Raw genomic sequence first — 22,574 nt, 5'->3', positions numbered from 1 at the left:
TGACTAAGTTACAAAATGTTCGCTTTAAGCTACGTCAGGCATTTTCCTTCAAATGGCTCATTTCCATACGATAATAATCTAATACCACTACAAAATTTATCTCAAGATTTACACAGATATCGTATTTAATTTACGCAAATTGCCACCCATTGTTGTACTTGTAAGTGATAAATCTGTATTTCCGCATTTTTTATGTTTATTAATACTATTAACAACTATAGTTTTTTTTATTCTAAACTTGAAACATGCTCCTTACGATATGACTCGTTTAAGAAGATTAATTATTTTTCCCCTCACTAGCTCGGAAACACGTGTTTTGTCCTTTAATACCAGAGGGTAAAAACGCATTTTATCCACTAGTGGATAAAGTAATTTGACCTTGAATAAAGTCATTTTACTGCTTTAAAATTGATAAAAATGAGTGAATCTAGTTATGGCGATGTTTTACCACCTGTGGAACAACTGAAAGCAGTGATAAACGCGTTTTTTTGCGTTTTACTTTCCTCGCTATAGTAAGGGGAAAAGTTTTGTGTTACACTCGGGTGCAAATGTATTTTACTTCTCGTGTGTTAAAAATCTCGCAAGTTCAGGATTCTATTCTCGACTATAGAATCCTTCAACTATAGAATCCTTTCACTTGCTCGTTTTTCAATTCCACACTCGGCGTTAAAATACAACTTTGCACCCTTGTATAACAAATAACTATTACATGGTACATATGTCATGTACCAAATGATATCAATCACTCTTTGAGTACTGTAACCTCGAGAGGTATTACTCCGAGAGACGTTTTCATTATCCGTTTTTCACATCCACATAGTACTTACGATTATTCCTTATTATGTATTACAATATTATTGTATTATACGGGTGGGGTTACGAATGTTACCATGTGTCTCACCATATTCATTGACTACATTACTGATCATTAATTTTAAATACTTAATTCTAATTATTAAATGTAATTTAACAACATAATTTAGTTCTCATTTAAAAATGCCAATTCATTCAAATATTTATTGTTTTATAGTAAAAGTGCTATTTGCATCTAAAAGAACATTATGTGACGGCACTTAGGAACCTGTTTTTGCACATCTGCCAGTACGCACGTATTCTAGCCTTTGCGTCGTATGTACTTTGCCAATTTGCTGCCAATGCATTTTAATTATTGGTGTCAAAAAGCGTTTGGAAAAGCGAAACCGTGTTGCTCGTACGTTGACCGAACGGACGCTGGCACTTTTGGTCACATTACATTGCAATGCGTTAATGAACAAACCCATGGGTGCAAATACTATTAAATTCATTGATGTTTTTTGAACTTCTTCGTGCAAAATATACAAACAGATGTAGCCATAATCTGTTCTAGATTTTATTGCATAACGACGGACAAAGTGCAGAGTAAATTATAGTCGGCTGCACATTGATGTATGCTGATTTAGGATTTTATACAAACAATCGGTTTTCTTGTTGCATAGAGTAAAAATTATGTGTATTCAGTCGTTGAGAGCATGCACCGCGAAACTACCGCGTGTCGGGACTAATAGTTGAGTGAATCATGAAGTTGAAGAAAACTGTGACTTGCTGCATCAAAGGGAATACCTTCTTCATCAAGTATTCTACGAAAATAGTGCCGCAGGTAAATAGTTTAGACATGATGCAGTTCAGAGCTTTGCGAGTTTAGTGATTCAATGTGTGTGCAGTGCCGTTCGGGTATTTTTTGCTGTGTAAATGCATTAGGAGGGATCTCCTGGGATCTCCTCTTTACTTCCTTCCTAACACAAAGAATTCTTTATTCTTTATTTATAAATTCCTTAAAATTAACACTAACAGACAAGCTATACATGTTAATAGGAGGGTAGTTTTAGAGACTCATACAATAGGGTACACACTTATGGTCTTATGATTGATTCATAATCAGTAGCTAATGGAACTTGGAGTCGTATTAGCTTCCAGGTATTGGCTACTAATCGAAAGGAATTGCGATACACGACCTCTTAGAAAATCTGCTAATGACTACGAGTACCTACCTACTGTTTATGATTTCATAGGAAGTTTTATTGAGATTGCGCTCTGTCAAGTACTTTTTTTAGGCGTTTACCACCAGAAGACCTGCTGCGCCTAACACCCGACGCAATTGCGTGGCTGAGCGCACTGAATATTGACATTTAGTTTAAATTGTAATTGTATTTTAATGTGTATTCTCTGCCATTCATATGCCTGTTTTTTGTGTATGCCATACGATTAAATAAATTTTAGGCGTTAGCAAATTGGCTGAAAGGCTTTGACCGATCAGAATTTAAATGTATGCCTGGCCTGCCTACTCTAAATAATCATTTTTTTTAAACAGAACTTTTGGCCACATTGCATTTTATACCCGGCATGAGAAAGTAATATCAATTTAGAACATCATACATTTTAAGTATTTAAACTTAGTGAATGGATTTTCAGTGATTCATAAATGTGGGCGAACAAGAAATGACTGTTAGTCGTATCACGTATGACCGCAAACCGTGAAATTGCGGAAAGGCGAGACCAGATGAATAAGAAAGATTAGAATTGCCGCTTTAGGAAATGTAAATGCTATTAGTATATTATGAATTCAACGGTTTTTCCTTATTTATAATATAAGTTCTTTAGCTCGTATGTAACTCGGCAGTTTTCTATGGTGATATAAGGCTTAGTCTGCTAAAAGGACACTGCTCTGGTTTTAAATTACATATACTTTTGTCCATTGTTCTTACTTGCCGTTTGTCAGCACATCTGAAATGCAAGGGATCATCACGTTTGTCTCAGTCAACAGTAGGTTTTATAACTTCCGTCAATAATATACACCGTGTTTTTTTTTGTTTTCCGTTAAATTCGACACGTCGTTAGGTTCATTATTAGGAACCACCATATATCAGTTTTAATTAAATTCGCAAAAAAAATTTTTTTCATCATTTTCATACATAATAAATGAATTTGTTATTGTGAGAGACCCTTAAGAATAACATTCAAGTTAGTGTCAAGTGATTGACGGCACATGTCAAAACAAATAACATTAGGAATTGGTAAAGGCTGTGACACACGTGTTCAGCAATTATCTTTATTTTTTTTAATAACTCGATAACCGCAAGAGTTAAGACGCTAGTTTCTTAGAGAAATTAATTGTATTTGATGTAATGAATCTTCCCTTAAAATTAACGAAATTCAATAAAAACAGGGTGTACATACGTAAGTACACCTAAAACATATAATAAGAAATCTCGTGCTTTGTTCTGAGAAGGCACGTACGATTGAAGAAATGAACAAATTTTTTGCTTCAATCTTGTGACAAATATCGAATTTATAGATGTTTCAGATATTATTAGTTTTTCTAGTCGACAATGTTGAAGATACTAAAAATGTCTTACTTTTTATGTACAGTTAGTAACAATACCATGTAATTTTAATTCTAGCTGTTTAGGGGAAAAAAATATGTTTACAGATCACTGCTTTATTTTTATACTAGCTTTTACCCGCGGCTTCGCCCGCGTAATAAAAGTATTCATTAAGATTTTCATTTGGATCCGTAGGGACCGTAGGTTTCTCTGTAGGTATATTTATCTGCGATTATTTCGATTGCACATAATACTTTTGCTTGCAATGATTGTAGAAATATTACACATCGACCACAGCGTAGGTAATTCTATATACGCTGGGCTGGGGAAACCTTTATAAACATCCCACATAGCCCGTATTTCGACACTATGATCGGTGGGTAAAAAGTACTTTTTTCTATTATCCCTTACAATTTTTTACATTTTGCTTATACTTATCGCAAACGTAATCTTCAAGCAAGCAAACAACGATCGTCTTAGAGCACATTGATTGTAAGAGACCGCCGACCGATTATCCGTATCCCGCTAACGATACCCATATTATCCGTATCCGTATCGCTATCGCTATCCCTATCGCTATCCCTATCGCTTTCCCTATCGCTATCCCTATCGCTATCCCTTATCAAGATGTTTAATGATATAACACTTTAAGTTCTCGCGCTTTGTACACATATTTAAAGTCACATACAGCTCGAACGCGATTAATTAACATTATTTTACCTTTTTTCCCAACGTTTCGGCCAGGTTGCACTGGCCGTGGTCGCGGAAGACTGACGTCCCAGCAAAATGTCACCGGAGATGTAAACAACACAAAACTACCCGATATTAATTTATATAAATGTTCGGGGTAGACAAATAAATATAATCTACCCGCTTTTAGTTAATGTTTATTTCCCACCATGTTTATTTTAAAGGTAAAAATAATGTTAATTAATCGCGTTCGACCTGTATGTGACTTTAAATATATGTTTAATGATTTCTTATCAAGTGCTAAAATATAAAGTTTCATGGTTTTATCATTTAAAATTAAGAAATCCCATACAAACTTTCAACCTCTTTTTCAACCCCTTCATCCCTTTTTTTCGAAATAAAAAGTAGCCTATGTTCTGTCTCAGGGTCTAAAGATATTACTTAATTTTCTATGTACACACTTTGAATGTATCACAAATATTTGGCTTAAGGTCAAGTATTCAGAAAAAGGTCAGCCTTCAAAATTGCCGGAATTAGCCTATTTCAGTATAGGTACATACAGTATTATTTTTATGTAGGTACCAATAGGTTTAAATATCAAAAATAAAACTTAATAGTAAACCAGTATACTTCTTCTAATCGTCCTATAGACATCGAGATTTAAACTGTTCAAAGTCGGCTTTAACATAGTTACTCGCTGTATGCTACAGCCTACAGCTAGCCTTTTTGACTTGTAAGACGAGATCGTTTTGTTAAATTTGAATTTAATACAACATAAAAGATGAAAGAAACGTATTTACGAGTATTATTATAATTTTATTTGCTATATTAACCATATTTTGCGTTTTTATTATAGAAGAAAATCTATCAACCACACAAGTATATTTTTAAAGCGTTTATAATTCCAAGGTTCAAATTGACCTCTGAAATAATAAAAACAGCAGCTAATTAAACAAGTTCCAGTAAACGTGTTAAAGGACTGTTTGCGTCACTCATTATAACAGGTGTCGCGATATTAACGGACTAATTTTGGTGGAACGTCACATGTTTCTTTACTCTGTTACTTTTGAAGTAAGTTGATAGTCAATTGTTATTATGATACCATGTTATGGAATTAGTTTTATTAATTTGACAATTATGGTGTACCAACATGTAACTATTAAGTACTAGGACTTGCAGTGCAAAATTGCTCAATAAGTATGAAATACTGATTTATAACTCATATTAAGTTAAATATTTGTTTCAGTAAATTTACACATACATATGTACATTACACAATATTCGACAAAAACTTAAAAATAACTATACACAACTAAAATATAACTAATTGAACTAACTTAAAAAAAACTTAAAATAAATAAAAGTACTAAAAGTTAAATAATAGGTACAAAAAGAAGAGAAAAAAAAATCATAAAAAGAAAACCCCGTCTAGTGAGTCTTTATGCGGCATCGACCCCAGAACGCTGGCCGCATTACCTCTCTGAATTGCCAGCGATATACGCTGGGAGAGGTAAGCGGCAGCCCTCGGGTCGCCGGATGCGTCAAATATAATTACTACTACGAGTAAGCTAAAAAAAACTAAAATAAAATCATCAGTCAATCAGTTTCTGCCATTAGTCATTTTCAAAAACATATTTTTAAAAACACAGAACATGTTTTCTTCATTGACACATCATAGATACAAACATTGGTTGTAGGATTCTCTAGAATCTCTAGATCAACTTGTTTAAACTGAAATTAAGTAAATTTGTTTTCCATAGGGCTTCTGCGACTGTCTTTGTTCCTGCGGGACTGTATGTGTCACAAAGGGCAAAGACATTCATCAGATCAAGTCATCGATGACTGTAAAGGTAGGCAGATCCTAAATCTGCGCAGACGGTGACTGTCGGGCGCCACTGTGTGGATCTATTTCCAACAGGCGCCGTGAATGAATATTACTTGAGAAAGCGTCAAATAAACTAAATAGTGTTGAAGATTTGTGATGTCTGAAAATCGTTGTCTCGTTTTTGAAGTTCTGTGTCGTTTAAGTTGTCGGAATGGTTTTGGTTTTCATCCAGGCGCCGCTCCTTTAATAGATGATCTATCTTGCTATTGTTTTGCAATGAAAACCTTAATAGTTATTTATATTTATTTAGCTGTGTTGTAGGAAACATTCTTACGGGATAAGTTAGTAAGCCGCCGTAGTGCTACGTTATACGGAAGATTTTCATCTTACCAATCAAGAAAAACCCTTCAATCTTACCCCATGTTACAGAAACGCATGTAAATAGTTTTAAGTTAATTACGAAAGTATTAACTGCCTAACAAATATGTATACTTACGTAAAAGTTAAAAATGAACGCTATTTCGCCAACAAACTCCAAGACAGTTTGGCGAGAAATATAAGTGTGTAATAATATAACGTACTTATTTGTTAAATAAATAAATAAAAGTAACGAGTTTACGATACGAATGCTATAATGTTTGTCGTATCAATAACCTTACCTTAACAACGGTTCTTATCCCTTGTCCGTGAAATTAACTTTTAATACAATGGTATTGGGTCAAGGTTCATTACTTACTACTGCCTCTATATTATTATACTTCTTTTTTTATACGTATTGTAATATTATCCGTATAAATAACATATTTCTGGAAAAGATCAATGAATTATTTTTATTGTTTCATTAAAGCACAGATTAGAAGTCCTCAATTTAAAATCTTTTCTTCTTAATTACTGTTTACAATTTATGAATGTTACCATATAAATTATGAATTAAGTAGTTAAGCCACGCCAATGAGAATTTGACTCTATCAATAGATTAAACAAATTTTATTGTAGTAACCAGTTCAGAGAGAGTGCCAACTAAGATACAGAAACAATCCAATGAATAGTATGTTCGTAATAGATAAATATCAAGAATTATCACCATAATCGGACATCTTATTGTAGAGCGATAATACTCTGCGCTTGTTCAATGTCATTACCAGCGTTCCGCCATTTTCTATACAATTCTTAAAATAGGCAGTTTTAAACCTTCTTACTTCGTTTTTGCTAATGACCGATTAGCATATTTGAGTTCAATGCTTTTGTTTGTCTACTCCGATCCTCATCCAAAAATGTCCAAAAGAGCTCTACCGATGATATAGCAAAGTTAACGTCTGCGACATATACTATTTATACAGTTATGTAATTCGAACGAGGCGCGTGTATTCTGTATATTGTTATCGCTGTTATCCAATAAACAAGGCGGGTAGAGCGAGTGAGACGGCAAGCGGAGGGGAGACTCCACTGAATTGATATAAGCAACAGTTGAACACAACGAAAATTCAGTTTGGAAAGAAACGTGCGCAAAGTGTGGACATGTGCTGCGTTCGCAAACAGCCGCGCGAGGTTAAAATGTGACAGCGGTTTTGTATGAGTGCGAATTATTATTTATACCAATAATTTAGCATTGTGGACTTACGAATTATAAGTATATTTATGTGCGTGCATGGTTTAACGACTTCGTGGTAGTGACGTGGAAGCGACGCGGGCAAGGATTAAAAGTTTATTGTGACGAAAAACGAGTTGTACAAAAAATTGGCGATCTCAATACAGAAATACGGTCATAATCTCACCGTGTTGCTGATACTCTCACGGTAGAGCACGTGATCGAATATTCTAGCTCTGCCGAAGTAAACAGACATATCGTAAACTTGTCTGTAGAGTAAGTGCGTTCTGCGTCGAATTATGGTTTTTGTTGAAGTTGATAATATGGCGTCCTATTCCACGTATAGTACGGGAAAACCGAAGATTTTCTTCCCAAAGAAGGTAAGACCGCTTCCTCTAGAGTCTAGCCCATATCTATTAACACTTCTGAGAATTACTTCAAATAATTCTTGGTATCTAGGCTGAAATATATTCTTGGTGCCTACTTATTAGTTTTTTCATATAAAGCAAATTTAATGTTTTTGATATATTAATTTAGTTTGAAGTTTATTACTCGAAAATAAATAAGTTACGTGACTGTTGAAACACCTGTGCACTACAAATGTTCTAGACAAGTTTTCAAACTTTTTATAGCTTGACATTTGTCTTAAATTAATTAGAGGTAATCCCAAGGAGTCAAAACCTTCGGTTATTATAAAAACTAATTAATAATACCGAGACACAGAGTCTGTGTTACAAGATGTTACGCTCCGCGCTTCTGAATTGCCAGCAAACAGGTTTCATCTCGTTGTATAAAATAGTAATTTATATAATAAACACTTGGATAGAAAAACCTGCTGATTAGCCACTTGCCTCTAACTCCTGAAATACTTGATAACTGCCGCTGAACATACTTAAATAGAATGTTGACTGATGCTATTTAATTATATTTAGATTTTTTTATTTAGATATTCTTGTTATCCTATATAGGTACATATCTCGAATTCGAACAGTCCAGAGTCTTTTAATTGAGTAAATTGTAATTATGGCGAATCTAAAACAAAAAACTAGAAAAAATAAACTAAACGATGGCAAAATAAAAGTTATAGTGATACTTCTACTCTCTTCCGTTAAAAAAAAATCGGTTTTGAATAAAACTTTCACAGAAAACCTAAGTTTACTTTTCTACCGGAAGTATTTACCTTATAAATTCTAATAAACAACCGTTATTTCTGAAATTTACGTTGGTATTGAAATGTGCCTATAACGATTATTAATAAGCGAATACTGGCGCGTCCATCGGCAGCGAAAAATTATCTGACATCTTGAAGTGGCTCCTATATCGGTCTAGGGATTTTAAGTGATCTTATCGAATGATGAGGGCGAATTCTGAAAATAATACGTCGATTATCTTGTCGAATATTCTGGAATCTCTTCGACTGGAATCTTCACACTTTCCTATAATATCTTATTAAGGACCTTATTAAATACCCTCTTACCAACGGACATGCAAGGTACGAAGAGTTTATAATGATTGAAAAAATATTTAGAATTAAAAATAAGAAAACCTAAACGGAAAATAAATCCCTTTACAAATATGTATACGTATGTAAGAATAATACATATGCTTTTATGCCCAAAATACTAGAGTCGGATTATACTTCATATTTCTTCTTGTTCGTCGTATTTAGTTACTGCATATGTAAACAAACTCGAAGTACTTTTTTGAGCTTATTTTTTTAAGCTAGAGGTCACATATATGCATAACGCAGACCCACATACTATGTCTATCATATCAAGGCGTATTTTTATACTCAAATATCATTTTGGACCCTGAGCTAAATCACTTACCGACACCTACAGCTCTTCAAAGTGATTGAGAACTCCACTCCATCATCATTCCATTTGTTTAGGTGACAGGACGAAGGTGGGATGTTCTAAAGCGTAACTACTTATTTAGATATGCATGTATTGTATGCAATACCTACCTACGGTACATGTGTAGTCTATCTGGACTAAATTACAAGGTTGAGGTACTCTACTCTTATTTAATATGTATTTAACCATGTACCTACAGAGATATTAAAATTATAGAAAAGACCTTACATCATTCATCATTAATTAGATTTGCTAAGTAGCTTTCTAATGTTTACATAATTCCATTTTAAACTTAAAATTCATGGAAAAGATTAGCCTGTTTTTATTTTATGTATGAGAGTAATTGTCCGTACCCTTTTTAGGGTTCCGTAGTCAACTAGGAACCCTTATAGTTTCGCCATGTCTGTCTGTCCGTCCGTCCGTCCGTCCGTCCGTCCGTCCGTCCGTCCGCGGATAATCTCAGTAACTGTAAGCACTAGAAAGCTGAAATTTGGTACCAATGTGTATATCAATCACGCCAACAAAGTGCAAAAATAAAAAATCGAAAAAAATGTTTTATTAGGGTAGCCCCCCTACATGTAAAGTGGGGGCTGATTTTTTTTTTCATTCCAACCCTAACGTGTGATATATTGTTGGATAGGTATTTAAAAATGAATAAGGGTTTACTAAGATCGTTTTTTGATAATACTAATATTTTCGAAAATAATCGCTCCTAAAGGAAAAAAAAGTGCGTCCCCCCCCTCTAACTTTTGAACCATATGTTTAAAAAATATGAAAAAAATCACAGAAGTAGAACTTTATAAAGACTTTCTAGGAAAATTGTTTTGAACTTGATAGGTTCAGTAGTTTTTGAGAAAAATACGAAAAACTACGGAACCCTACACTGAGCGTGGCCCGACACGCTCTTGGCCGGTTTTTTAATTTTGCCATATGGATTAATCCGATAAAATGTTATATGTATAGGTACATAGGTAGGTGACCCAGATTGACATGCGGTTCAAAAGTGTCTTTTATTTCCTAGCGGCTTTGTAAAACCCACTTCTGTTACAGTTACAACGTTTATTATGTTTTTATTAGGTACTAAATGTTTTGTTTATTTATACTCAAGTATCAAATGATTAGACCGTATCGCCGTAACCGTAACCCACAAACGCAATTCTTACACACACGGGTTAAAGGGTGCAGCAGTGTCCACATCTGATATACCATGGACAAGCAATTCCGAACTCTGCTACCACGATAAAGAGGCACACTCACGTTATGCCACCAAATCCTTTGATGTGCCGCTTCGATAACGGCCACTATGTCGGCTCCACAGCTTTGTTGCACATTAGCTTCTGCACAACCATTTAAGGCACAAATTGCAATTAATTGTATCTCTAAATAGGTCACGGTTGCCAACTCCCAACATGTTGATAGGCATCAAAGGCCGTAAACTTAAAACGTGTCCTGTTCTTGTTGACATTAACATAAAAGCATAATAATATTGCCACGATGCATAAGTTTAGATAAAATCAAACGTCTATTCTTGTCTTTTTATTAGGCGTCGGCTTGAATTGTGATTGTTTAAGTCTTAATACTCTTAATATCATCAAAACAAAGGTAAAAGTCATATCGTTGCCATGCTTAACTCTGCTTATTAGCTTTTTTTAACCCCCGACGCAAAAACGACGGGGTGTTATAATTAGACGAAGGTTGTATTACCTTCGCAAGTATTCATTTTTACAAAATTACAAGGTGAGTGGAACCCCTTGACTCACGATTAAAGTATGTGAGGCAAATTGTTCCACCTTCCCAAGCCCGGTGTTCCTCGGAATGAGGGGTCCGGCGCATTCCTGCGTCAAGTGTGGACACAATGAAGGGAATTCCGAGGCACAATACAAACACACGTATACAGTATCTTGACATGGTACAACCAAAGAATATAGTACTAGTACTAACGTACAGAAGAACACTTCCTACAAATTAAAAATCGAAATAAGATGTCATATATTAAGGAAAAAAACTTCCTACCAAACCAAATTTTAAGAGGAGTATCGAATCGGAGCGGGAATCGTCCGATCGACACATTGTCCGACCACAGGTAAGTACAACAACCGAAGTAACCACACGTGAAAATAATTAGGACCACAAAGCGTCCAATGGCTTTGACTCTCAAACAATAGTGCTTTGTTGTGAAGCTACATACCTGCCACATGTTTTTTAAGGTTCGTTATGTACAATTAGACAGGTAGGCTGGCTATCGTTAAAATCGAGCGCGCTAAGACAACAAAATTAACAAGGCCAAATGAGTACCTACAAGAGCACGCGTTGTTGGATTCATTAATAACATTAATTGTACGTTACCTGACTTATGTAGATGCAAATCTGAAGAAATTGAATAAACATTCGAGTCTCAGGTCTTAGGACCTGGTCGACAATTATAAAGTAAAAGTACTGTCGGTGTCGATCCCTTTACCGTGTCGAAGGGAAGTCGCCGGAATGCGGTTGGGAGCGCCCGCGGCAGTCTTCCTGCACTTATGGGTGCAACAAAAACTGTCACCGGTCATTGTGCGATATCGTCATACTATGTCTTTTGTTGATTTATACTTCTAATTAAAATACATATATGGAGCAGGCTGTGTAGTGTGCAGGTGAATAGGCAGCCAGTGTACTACAAATATGTGACTTTGAGAACCGTTACCGTTAACCGTTACTGTCTTCCAACAAGCAGTTTTGTTTAAAGGATACAGATCATACAGAGGACTAATAGGATAGGACTATGTACTTACTAGGGTATTACAGCGTTGACATGACTTTGACAAACGTTACCGTTAATTGTTCCTTGTCAGTTCTGCAGCAAGAAAGGAGAGGCGTTTACACACAAGAAGAGGAGGGACGGCCACGGACAATCAGAAAACACTGCCCACCCGCTCTCTAAAAGCAGAGTCAAAACAAAACATTAACTGATTGTGCAATATCTATCTCATAACTAGAGCAGAAGCCTCCTTTGTCCTTTATCGCGATTCGTCTTGCAAAAGGAATCCAAAGTATTTATTGCCTTGCCTGCTTCTCATCTTGGTCGACGTTGTTTAGTGTTTACTGTTAAATGTGCCGTTAATGCGTAAAACAGCTATCCCTGGTTTTTGTCCTCAAGGAACAAAGGGTAAAGGGTGCGGTGAAGGGTAAGATAATACTAGGATTATATTCCTTTTTTTTATTGAAAGGATCAGGGATTACATTGCGGGTAAGACAATGTAAGTACTAAACTTATTCATTTATTGCTTTTTTATTTCATGATGAGGCACGGGACAGAAGGTACTGCTAAAATTATGTTCTTAGTGTCTTCATTAACATCGGTAAAACGTAAACTAATGTAGTAATGGCGAACGAAATGCTAGACATACTTCCAAATAATGTATAATTCATAAAATCATGCAGGTACTTACCGTATCTATAACAATCGTAATACACTAGTTACAATAATATAATTCACAATAATCTTAATCTAATCTACTAATAAAGATAACAATATATTTAGTATCATTCCGGATGTTAATATAATTTACCTTATGAAATAAAACTATGGAAACGGATTAAATCGCGTATAGATAGGATCAGCCACATCTTGAAACGGGCTTCTATTAAAACTTATTTCAAGCCTATGAAGAAGATGTCCCAATTCCTGAGGCTGTGAAATGTCAAACTCCTCTACAAAGCGCGGGAGTGTACAGGCTAGACTGTGAGTGCGGCCTGTCATATGTGGGACAGACGAAACGAAGCATTTCCACACGGGTGAAGGAACACATAGCGGATGTCAAGCACCGTCGGCAAAGGTCTGCAGTCTCTGAACATGTCATGGATAAAGTCAATCATGCTATAAAGTTTGACAAGCCTCTGGTTCTCGCTAAGGAGAAGCGATATATACCCAGAATGTTGCGAGAGGCCATTGAGATCAAGAAATATCCAAACTTTAATAGAGAGGATGGCTTTACTTTACCACCGGCTTGGGATCCAGTAGTACATCTGATAATGGAACAAGCACGACGAAGGCTGTGAGGCATTTGTGTTGTATGGTGTTGGACATTTGCAGTTTGTTTCTTTGTCAATTTTGTGTAGATTAATTGGTTAATTTTTTTTTTAACAGAGTAATGGTAAAATTTTTTGAATATTGTATAACTAGCTTTATTAATAGTGTGTGAACCTGCCTTAGAAATCTATATTATTTGTGGTCATGGTTCGTTAATATTTCTTGTAAGTGGGTAGCTTTTGCACATTTTAATTTTTCCTCAGTCACCCGTTGACCACGAACGCTGTAAAGAGTTCGAAACGTCGGGATGTATTTTAAATTCATTATACGCGATTTAATCCGTTTCCATAGTTTTATTTCATGAGTAACTATCGCGGTAACCGAAGACAATATAATTTACCTTAGTTAATATAAAATTAGAGACAAACAAACGCAACCAAACGTTATCAGTTTATCACTGTCATTCTTAATTCAGATTTTGCTCATATTTAACAAGGACGTTTCTAATTCCCAATGAAAATCAGATCAAATTACTTGCCAGACAGGAAGGCAGCCCGATTTGATCACATTTACTTTGATTGTATTCATAAGTGGACTTTCCTCAGAGGAAGCGCGGTGGGCGCCAAAAATAGCGTTTCCGCTCGGGGCTCTCTAAGTAGGAAGTCAAGTAGTCAACTACTGGCCTCTTCCGCCCGCCTACTGCCGTCTCGACGCTTATCGAGTTTACAATGCAGTTATGAGCTTACGAGCTGCATTTTGCCCACACGTCTGTCTCATAATCGTAATGTGAATTAAATTACAAGCGGGCTGAAAACATTGCGACCGAGACGGTAATTGAAGCGTCCAATGCGTCCATTCACAACGATAAACGGCGATTAGGAATCTTATGAGTTTATAATGGTTTCTTTGAATGAAGTTTTATAACGCTGGTGCCTTTTTTTTCTTTAAATTATACTAACTTTTAAATTATAATTAAATTAACACAACAGACTATAGTAGCTATAGCAACACTAAAAGTGTAGTATTATTTAGTGTTAAAGACGATCTTTGTTGCCAAAGCTTTCATAAGAACTTGTTTTTAGACGCACATGTTAATGAACCTTGGAACAGTTAAGACATTCATCTTAATAACAAAATCCAAACTCAGTCAAAATCAAATCAATTTAACTGATTATCTTTTGTGTATTTTTCAGAACTGAGCTGCCTAAGCAACTGTTAATATAAAGCAACCAAATAAGGCATGCGCCTACGCACTTTTACTGGCCGCATCCTTATGCGTGCAAACTTTTGAGAAGTCAATTCGTCATGCGGCTTGAGTTTAAATATCGATGATTTCGATTAATTTGTTAATTGCATGGGGTTTGAAGTTGGTTAAAATGTCGACTAAATACATAGGTTTGTTATACGTAATTATACTTTTAAGTATTAGTAACCTACCTGCCCTGTCTAATTGCCTATTTATGTCTTCGACATTAAGTACATACATACACACTCGAATAATCACGCCTGCATCCCATAAAGGGGTAGGCAGAGCACATGAACTACTCAAGTTTCAGTGCCACTCTTGGCAAAAAGGGGTTGAAGGAAATCCAAATTGTGACATTGCACTGCAGGTTGCCAGCCTCTCGCCTATGCCACAATTTAACCCATATCCCACAGTCGACTTCTACGACACCCACGGAAAGAAAGGGGGTGGTGAAATTTTTAACCCGTCACCACACGTGTTGTCCAGCACTGGAGCTAAAGACGTTAGTAGTTCTCCTTTAGGACAATAATTCCAATTATAGTCAAAGGTACCGATATCAAAAATGGCCATAAATTGTACACACATAATTTACCAATGCTGGGGCAATAAAATTGTATATAATGCAAAAAATATTGTAGGTCAAGAAATTTATTATGTAGGTAATAATCATGCTTTATTGTGATTGAATGTAGCAAATAAATAAAGCAGTAATTATAAAACCTGTCCAGTCAAATCGCTAATAAAGATACGTCCTGACCTCATAGAAGCCATAACTTTAGGTCGTTAACGGCATTAAACCAGTTTTATTGAGATTGCACGCAGAATAAATGACGAGACAAATTCTCAACGAAGATTTAGTGCAAAAAAAGAATGAACTTTAAAAAAGATATAAATCAGCAATATGTATACTTATATGAGCAGTCTAAATTGAAATGAAAATAAATTTAAAATTTCAAATCTGGGATACCGGTGTAAACATTGGCAGGTAAACGAACTGTGATTCATTATAATCATTTAGATGACTCATTGGAGACGAGCGCTACTCTCTTTTTGTGCCCTGACTTCTTACAAAAGTTCCACTTTTTCTTGTGTTGTTCGAGTTTTCAATGTCATAGGATTTGGAATATGATAGGTACCTACAATAAGTACGTATGCTTTTACGAAGTGAATTTGGCCAATGTAGATGACAGGTTTGTCCTTTGTTCATGACAAATCGATCAATCAACTCTCAATTATTATCTGGAAATTGTCTAGTTGTTTTGATATTACTATGACTAAAATACCATTGTTTAACTAGTCACGTAACTTAGTAAGTAAACTTTGATTCGCTGCATGAATTCCTATTCCCACTCACACTTTGTAATAAATATTAGTTTAAACTTATGTCTCGAGGCTTAATAAATTAATTTGTTTTATTGTTTAATTTCAGGTACGTTCAGAGGAGTCGTTGCTTGCGCCTGAAAAATCTTCTAAAATTGCACGATGGGTATGTTGAACTTGCATTTATAGGTGGTGGGTAATTTTAAGGTAGTCTTTACAATAATCATTTTTAAAAGTATAAACGCCCCTGCACGAAATAGTTGTAGAGTTTTTGATAATTACAGTTATCATAAATAAAGATTCTAATAATTTGCATGTGCATGTAATATTCATAGAGAATTATAACAAATGTCAGATGCATGTAGGTAATTAAAATGAAAACATGACCGGTGACATGAATAAAACTTTAAAGTCGTTAATTCTACTAATTAATAACAGTAATGGCTATTTCTGCCAAAGTTTAATTGTGCTTTGCTCGTAAATATTGTTGTTATTATGAATATGATATAAGGTGGGTATAAAATTAAATATCCAAACGTGTTTGACGTCTAGTGACTGCATAACTAAAACACACACCAGACAAAGAACAAAATAAATTGAATACTTATGAAGTGAATTTTTATCTCTAGTGAGTCATACTAACACTTTCACTTTAATTTGAGTAATATAACAGCTGCGCTAGGCTAGGTGTATTTTCTTGCTTAAGACCGATATACGCGCGATATATGCTTCCAAGACACCTCCGATTTCGAACGAACTGAGATTGTTTTGGTATTTATCATTGCGCGTACTAAGAGTAATCTTGATGGTTAATAGATGAAGAGTACATAAATAGGGCAATTTTGGAATACATACCTTCATCTTCTTCTTTGTCCTACCCATGTTACCAGTTTATCTGGGGTTGGGTCGGGTGTATGTACCTTCATAATCTTCATATAAAGTACACTTGCCTAAAACTAAGCGCTAAATAAAGATGTACAGGACTCTAAGTAGTCACTGAAGGTAACACGGTACTGAAAGTAGAGCTGGTCATATATCATAAACCTCATTGAAGCCATGCAGCTAGGTAGCACGGTCACCTCAACTCAACGGTTAGCTTTGTTTGAAAAATTAGGTCACCAAAGATTGAGTCATTTTGTACATGTCAAACACAAACGAAGATATAGATAAGCAATATATGTTGATAGTTGGCGACCGAAGGTGCCAAAATATAATGTGTCAAACTCAAAATAAACAATTTTCTCGTAAATATATGACACGAAACAAAATTAGCGTGACAATAGGTAATAGGTAACAACCACTGCATTATGGAGTTACATACTTATAACGTTGATAACGTTGATACGTATGTCTAAAAAATAAAAAGGTCTGTCAGTGTCACAGACGGACGAACACACTTTCGTATAACTTTGATGTAAGACATTATAAAAGCAAGCAAAACGTCCCAATCTAACAATGGTATACAAATACAAGTAAATCTTTGACTAAACATGGACACATATGAGTTTTAACCGAATCTACTGTTGGTTAAAACCAGTCAACTTCAGTATGTTTCATGGCATAGATATATGTATGTATCAAGCTTTACGCGCACTAGACTCTGAAAGAGTGTGTACATAATATTGTGTTTATGTTCGTCACTCAGCAAACACACGGCGCAAGCCTTCAGCCACAAAAGACTCTTGTGCTGTTTCTTACCTATTTATGTATGAATACCTTGTTAATATGTGTAATTGTTTTCTATTAAAAATTCACGTGTTTGACGCAATTATTGATAATTTTCAGTTTTCATATTTACTAAATACGATATTGAAATAGTAAACTTTCTGAAAAAAAGTACGTTTTTAGGTAAAGTGCAATAAACACGTGCCTTCATGCGTGCATAAATAAACTACGCAGTTGTTTTGAATGCGAAAAAAGTTGTCGGCATTCAAGTCTGAATTACTAGAAAATTTTAGATATCTATGCTTTATTTATACTTTATTGCAAAATTTCACAAATAAAGAGTACAAATAGCCACTGTAACGGCTTAAGCCTTTCTCTAATAGTCAACAATGGGGCTAAGCAGAAACAACTAACTTAGAAAACTTAAGTCAAGTATAAGTAGTCGCTTACTAAGTTGGTAGTTAAAAATCATTGCTTCAATTCCGTTTGGGCGCCAGTGTAAGCAGCCAAATACGAGAGCCAAAACTGAATAGCGAAATGTCATGAAATTATACACAATTCAAATCTACCGTAACAATACCACATAAATGACGATGACTGTCATAAACTCGTATCGTTGTTCGACACGAATACTTATGAAACAGAAATGTGAGGTATTACTTTACATTTATAATAACAAAAAAGCGTTTTAAATTAAATTGACCGCCATGAAATCGTAGTTTATACACGGGCTTCTGTTACTGTTCCTAATACGAATTCCGAACGGTACGCGTATGTTTTGCAACGGGTTTTCCTCCAAGATCATACGTTTCTGTGAGCGCTCGATGTGTGCGTACAATCACTTCTTGGAATTAAATCGGATTTACATGTACGCGCGTTAAATTGTTCAAGGTTTCTGCTCTTGCAAGTAAAATATTCACAACGCTAATATAGAACATCGCCTCAACAAACCCATAAAATCGGATCATGAAAAATTTATAACCGAGCGACAATAGAGGCTTTCAAATGACAGAATATACTCGTATTTCAAACCCCGGTTGATAATAATGAAAAACATGAAATGTCTTTATTTCAAATATGTAGTTATGTATTCAACTGGTTTGTGTAAATCACTTGTTTTGCAACGCTATTAATAAGTAGGTACGTAAAGAAAACAATTTTATGAATATTCCATACAATTGTAGGTACTTGAACTACTTGACTCGTACGGCAAATTCACCTTTATTTTCCTTACCTCACCTGACCTTATTTATATCACATTTATATCGTAAGACTCACTCTATCATGATACGTTTCATAACTTTACGATTTTACTATGAAAACAATGATTCATAAGATACTAATGAATCGAGTTTATATCGCATAAGCCACATCCGTTCTAACTCCATGCAACGTGCGGATGTAAACAGAGCATAATTCGATGTTTCCTTCCGAGCTTAGTCAGTTAGTAGACAAGTAAACAGACGAGCAACAGCCCTTTTGATAAATTGAGGCCACTATGATTTAAGGTTACGTGAGCATTTGGCAACCTTACATAATCTTGGAAGAGTATCAGAGTTTTGTAGAAACATCAATAAACAAGTGGACGCTATGGATGTAATAGTATACCTACAGAGGCAAATTGGTATAGTGGTAAGGTAAGTGGCTACATCGAGACGGGACGTATGGGAGAAAAAAACGGTCACTTCTCTCGTCAACACGTATATCGTATTAATAACATTCAAACTGATTTTTAGTCCGGATTCCGAGCACTACTCGATGTAGGTAGCATGACAGCCTATTACCTATTTCCAAATATGGACACTCTACACCGACTTATAAAGATTATTCAACATAGGATAACATAACAACGAGAAAGATACAAATTTAGTTTTGACAACGATCTATTATCTACATAGTCACCCATTTATTTGCTGATACTTCATGATAGTATCAGCAAATAAATGGGTGGGTAGTAGTAGAGGATTTAAGTTTTATGGTAACTAGACACATGTCTGTTAGTCACATGTCTGTTATCTACGATACGGCGGATCAAGTCGAACAAAATTTGGCAACTAGAACATTCCACTCAAACTCATAAATTATTTTGACTAAACCAACCATATCTTTAACCATAATTATTCAGCAGGACTTCGCGTAAAACTTACATTTAAATATAATCCGACGTTTCGGACGTGAACGTGACATTACGTCCGTGGTCACGGGTAGGCGTTCTAATTTAATAATATGAGTGAAGATCATGTTAGTTTAAAAATTAATATACTATTCAGCAGGTCAGATTTCTGTGATATACCTACTGAAAGATAGGCCAAGAGCAAGTCATATGTCCCATAATCCTACTGCACGTCACTGTAATAAAAGTTTTAATTCCGAGTAGGTCAGAAAGCCACAATATTTAAAGTTAAAAGGACCACGAAAGTTTTAACAACATAAGTATATTGTAAAAACAACTCCTACGTACCTGTTAAACGTGTGGCATTTTAATAGCATTTATATTATTCATAACATACGCAAGTAATTGCGACATACCTACTGTTACCAACGGTTACGTGACGAACTATCGGAAGGCCTACCGTGACCACCAAGTTCGAGAATTTCGAGTATCTTTATCTTTTAATCCAACGAAGTAAGGCGTAATTTGACTGAGAAAGATTCCCACCATCTGCGAACTTTGGTCTTCGTAGTAAGACTGGTCTGGATGATTCCCCGTTGTTTTTTTGTGAAATTTCGCTCAATCGATACCGAAAACGGAGTCTGTGAGTCACTTTGTAAAGATTTATAAAGTTAATAAAGTACATAGGTTATCTAAAGGAATGCACAATACTGGAATGTTAATGTATGCCTTTTAGTTGTAAATAAATATGCAATTAATAAATATTTGGATAAGATATGAGGACAATTGAAATAATTACCTCGTGTGAAAAACTTTATCTGAGGAATTTAAAGTACTATCTATTTGTAGAAGCAAATCAATGATTCAGTAAAATCTGCATGTCAGGTAGATATTAATTATGTATATAGTACCAGTAATGTGGGGTACCAGTCATGGTGCTGCCAGACTGGCTGTTATAAATGTTAGGCCAGTGTGGAGCACCGTAAGAAATGTTTTCCTTTCCCTTCTCTGAGAAACAAGCAACATAAACAACATTAAGAAAAAATTGAAAAGGCTAAAATTCGGAATGAATTCCCAAACAAGGCCCAAAAATAAGAAAGCCTTCTTTAAAATGATTCAACTAATAAAAAGAGGATTATATAGTTTACCAAGATCCACTAGCTCTATAATTTGTGCTCGATCGATAAAAAACATAAATCCACGCAACTCGTGAAAGTGCTGCGAAGGTAGAACAGGATGTACAGGTGACTCATGGTGAGTACCGTCGCACGCGCAGGTACCCCTCTGTTTGTGTGTGTGTGTGTGTGTGTGTGTGTGTGTGTGTGTGCGGTAACACTTGCATGTGTTATGATAACAGGCCACGTGAATGAAGGATGACTCACTCCAACCGCCTATAACAATCAACCAATCATATCTGACATAGAAAACCAATATAAAAAGTAATTAGCGACAACAAAAAGTCGTTCTCAGAATTAGAGATAAAGTTATTACGTACAAGTAAACAAATACCTAACAAAGAAATGTCACAATCATATCTAGGAAGGAGATAAAGTAAACTTTGTAAATTTAGATTGAGTCATATTTTTAGCAAATGCCAAATATAATTGGAGTTAAAACAATTTGATTTGCATAATAGATGCCCTTATAAGGAAAATCTGTAAGCATTACTAAAACCAGTATTTATGCCGATGATCTAACTCCATGGGTTCCTAAACCTGTATTTTTAAACAAAATTGTGAATCAGCGAGGACGTAAAAGATTATAAATATTTGCTAAGACACCCCTATTTCTAAAATAAAAACATATATTAAGTTGGAATTGTGATCAATTTAAGTATACATATGTCATATATTAAGTTGAAAATAGGTCTACATAAGTACCTATCAAAAATAAAAAATGTTTTATGCAAAATAAATAAAAAATCGAATAAATAATGAGTCTGTTCTTCAAATAATTAATACTACACCTTTTCAATTACATTATACTTCTGTAAATTTAATTTTATTAATGCTTTTTTACTACAATTTCCTTAACACTCACAAAATAAATACTGGTATTGGTCTTGATCTTGATAGTGATACGGATGTACTTAACCATATTTACAAATTCTGTTATCAAATTCCCAATACATAATTGACGATCTATAAATTTTGATATGATATCAAAAACCGATGACACAACTCTCCTTCAAGTACTTGTTGGTAAACGTAACTTTACTACATGTTTAGGTAACACCACACGGATGAGTAACAACATAGTGTATCAACATAGGCCATTATTCTTTCGAAGATAGTTTTATGAATGGAACAACTCAGTCCATTTAGTCACATCTCGAAGAAACCGTAGATGCGTTCGGAGAACTGAACAAAACCTGCACTGACTCATACGATGCAACTCTCCTTGTTTGTTTTTCATTGATTAAGTCATGCTATCAACTTGATCCGGTCAACTATAAAGACGCGACATTATATGGTGAATTGGGCATGTGGTGCTTTAGATATGATATGACTGAGTTCAACGAAATATACACTGTTCCATGAATATTGGATACTGTTTAAATATGTCACAACCGCGCTCAAAAATTAGGTACGTAGCATCGTAGTTATCAGAAAGTACCAACTGAGCCTCAAGGCTCCTTTACAATTCAATTTATGCAATAGAGGGTAAACTTCGTTATCTTTATCCATACCAGTAAGATTTTAGTTTCCTGTTGCACGCCAGAAACCTATAACTGGAACGTCTCCTTATTTATTTATTAGAGGTAGAATATTAATTGAAATTATACGATAATCCAACACAATGGATCACAAATTGAACATATTCACTTTGAATGTTTACAAATGCATCAATTCGCAGCTTTTAGTCATCATAAAACAGCGGTTATACCACACCGCAAGATAACC

General features: G+C 35.0%; 1 protein-coding gene across 4 annotated transcripts in view; it reads left to right on the top strand.

Moving 5' to 3' along the window:
- LOC125228293 (NAD(+) hydrolase sarm1) overlaps positions 1-22,574 on the top strand; it is a 101,954-nt gene that overhangs the window by 44,604 nt on the left and 34,776 nt on the right. Inside the window, exons 1-2 of one of the 4 annotated variants that reach the window (XM_048132795.1) lie at positions 7,375-7,842; positions 16,003-16,059. The exons of 1 other annotated variant lie outside the window; for it this stretch is intronic. In XM_048132795.1, the coding sequence (XP_047988752.1) occupies positions 7,762-7,842; positions 16,003-16,059 (138 nt within the window). In that variant the 5' untranslated portion in view covers positions 7,375-7,761. Of the gene's footprint in view, positions 1-7,374; positions 7,843-16,002; positions 16,060-22,574 lie in introns of those variants that run through there. 2 more of the 4 variants (XM_048132793.1, XM_048132796.1) reach the window with 2 other exon arrangements.

The sequence above is a fragment of the Leguminivora glycinivorella genome, chromosome 7 (assembly GCF_023078275.1).
Source record: "Leguminivora glycinivorella isolate SPB_JAAS2020 chromosome 7, LegGlyc_1.1, whole genome shotgun sequence".
NCBI lineage: Eukaryota > Metazoa > Arthropoda > Insecta > Lepidoptera > Tortricidae > Leguminivora > Leguminivora glycinivorella.
Note: the sequence above shows the minus strand (reverse complement) of the source record. Positions and strands in the feature narration are given on the sequence as shown.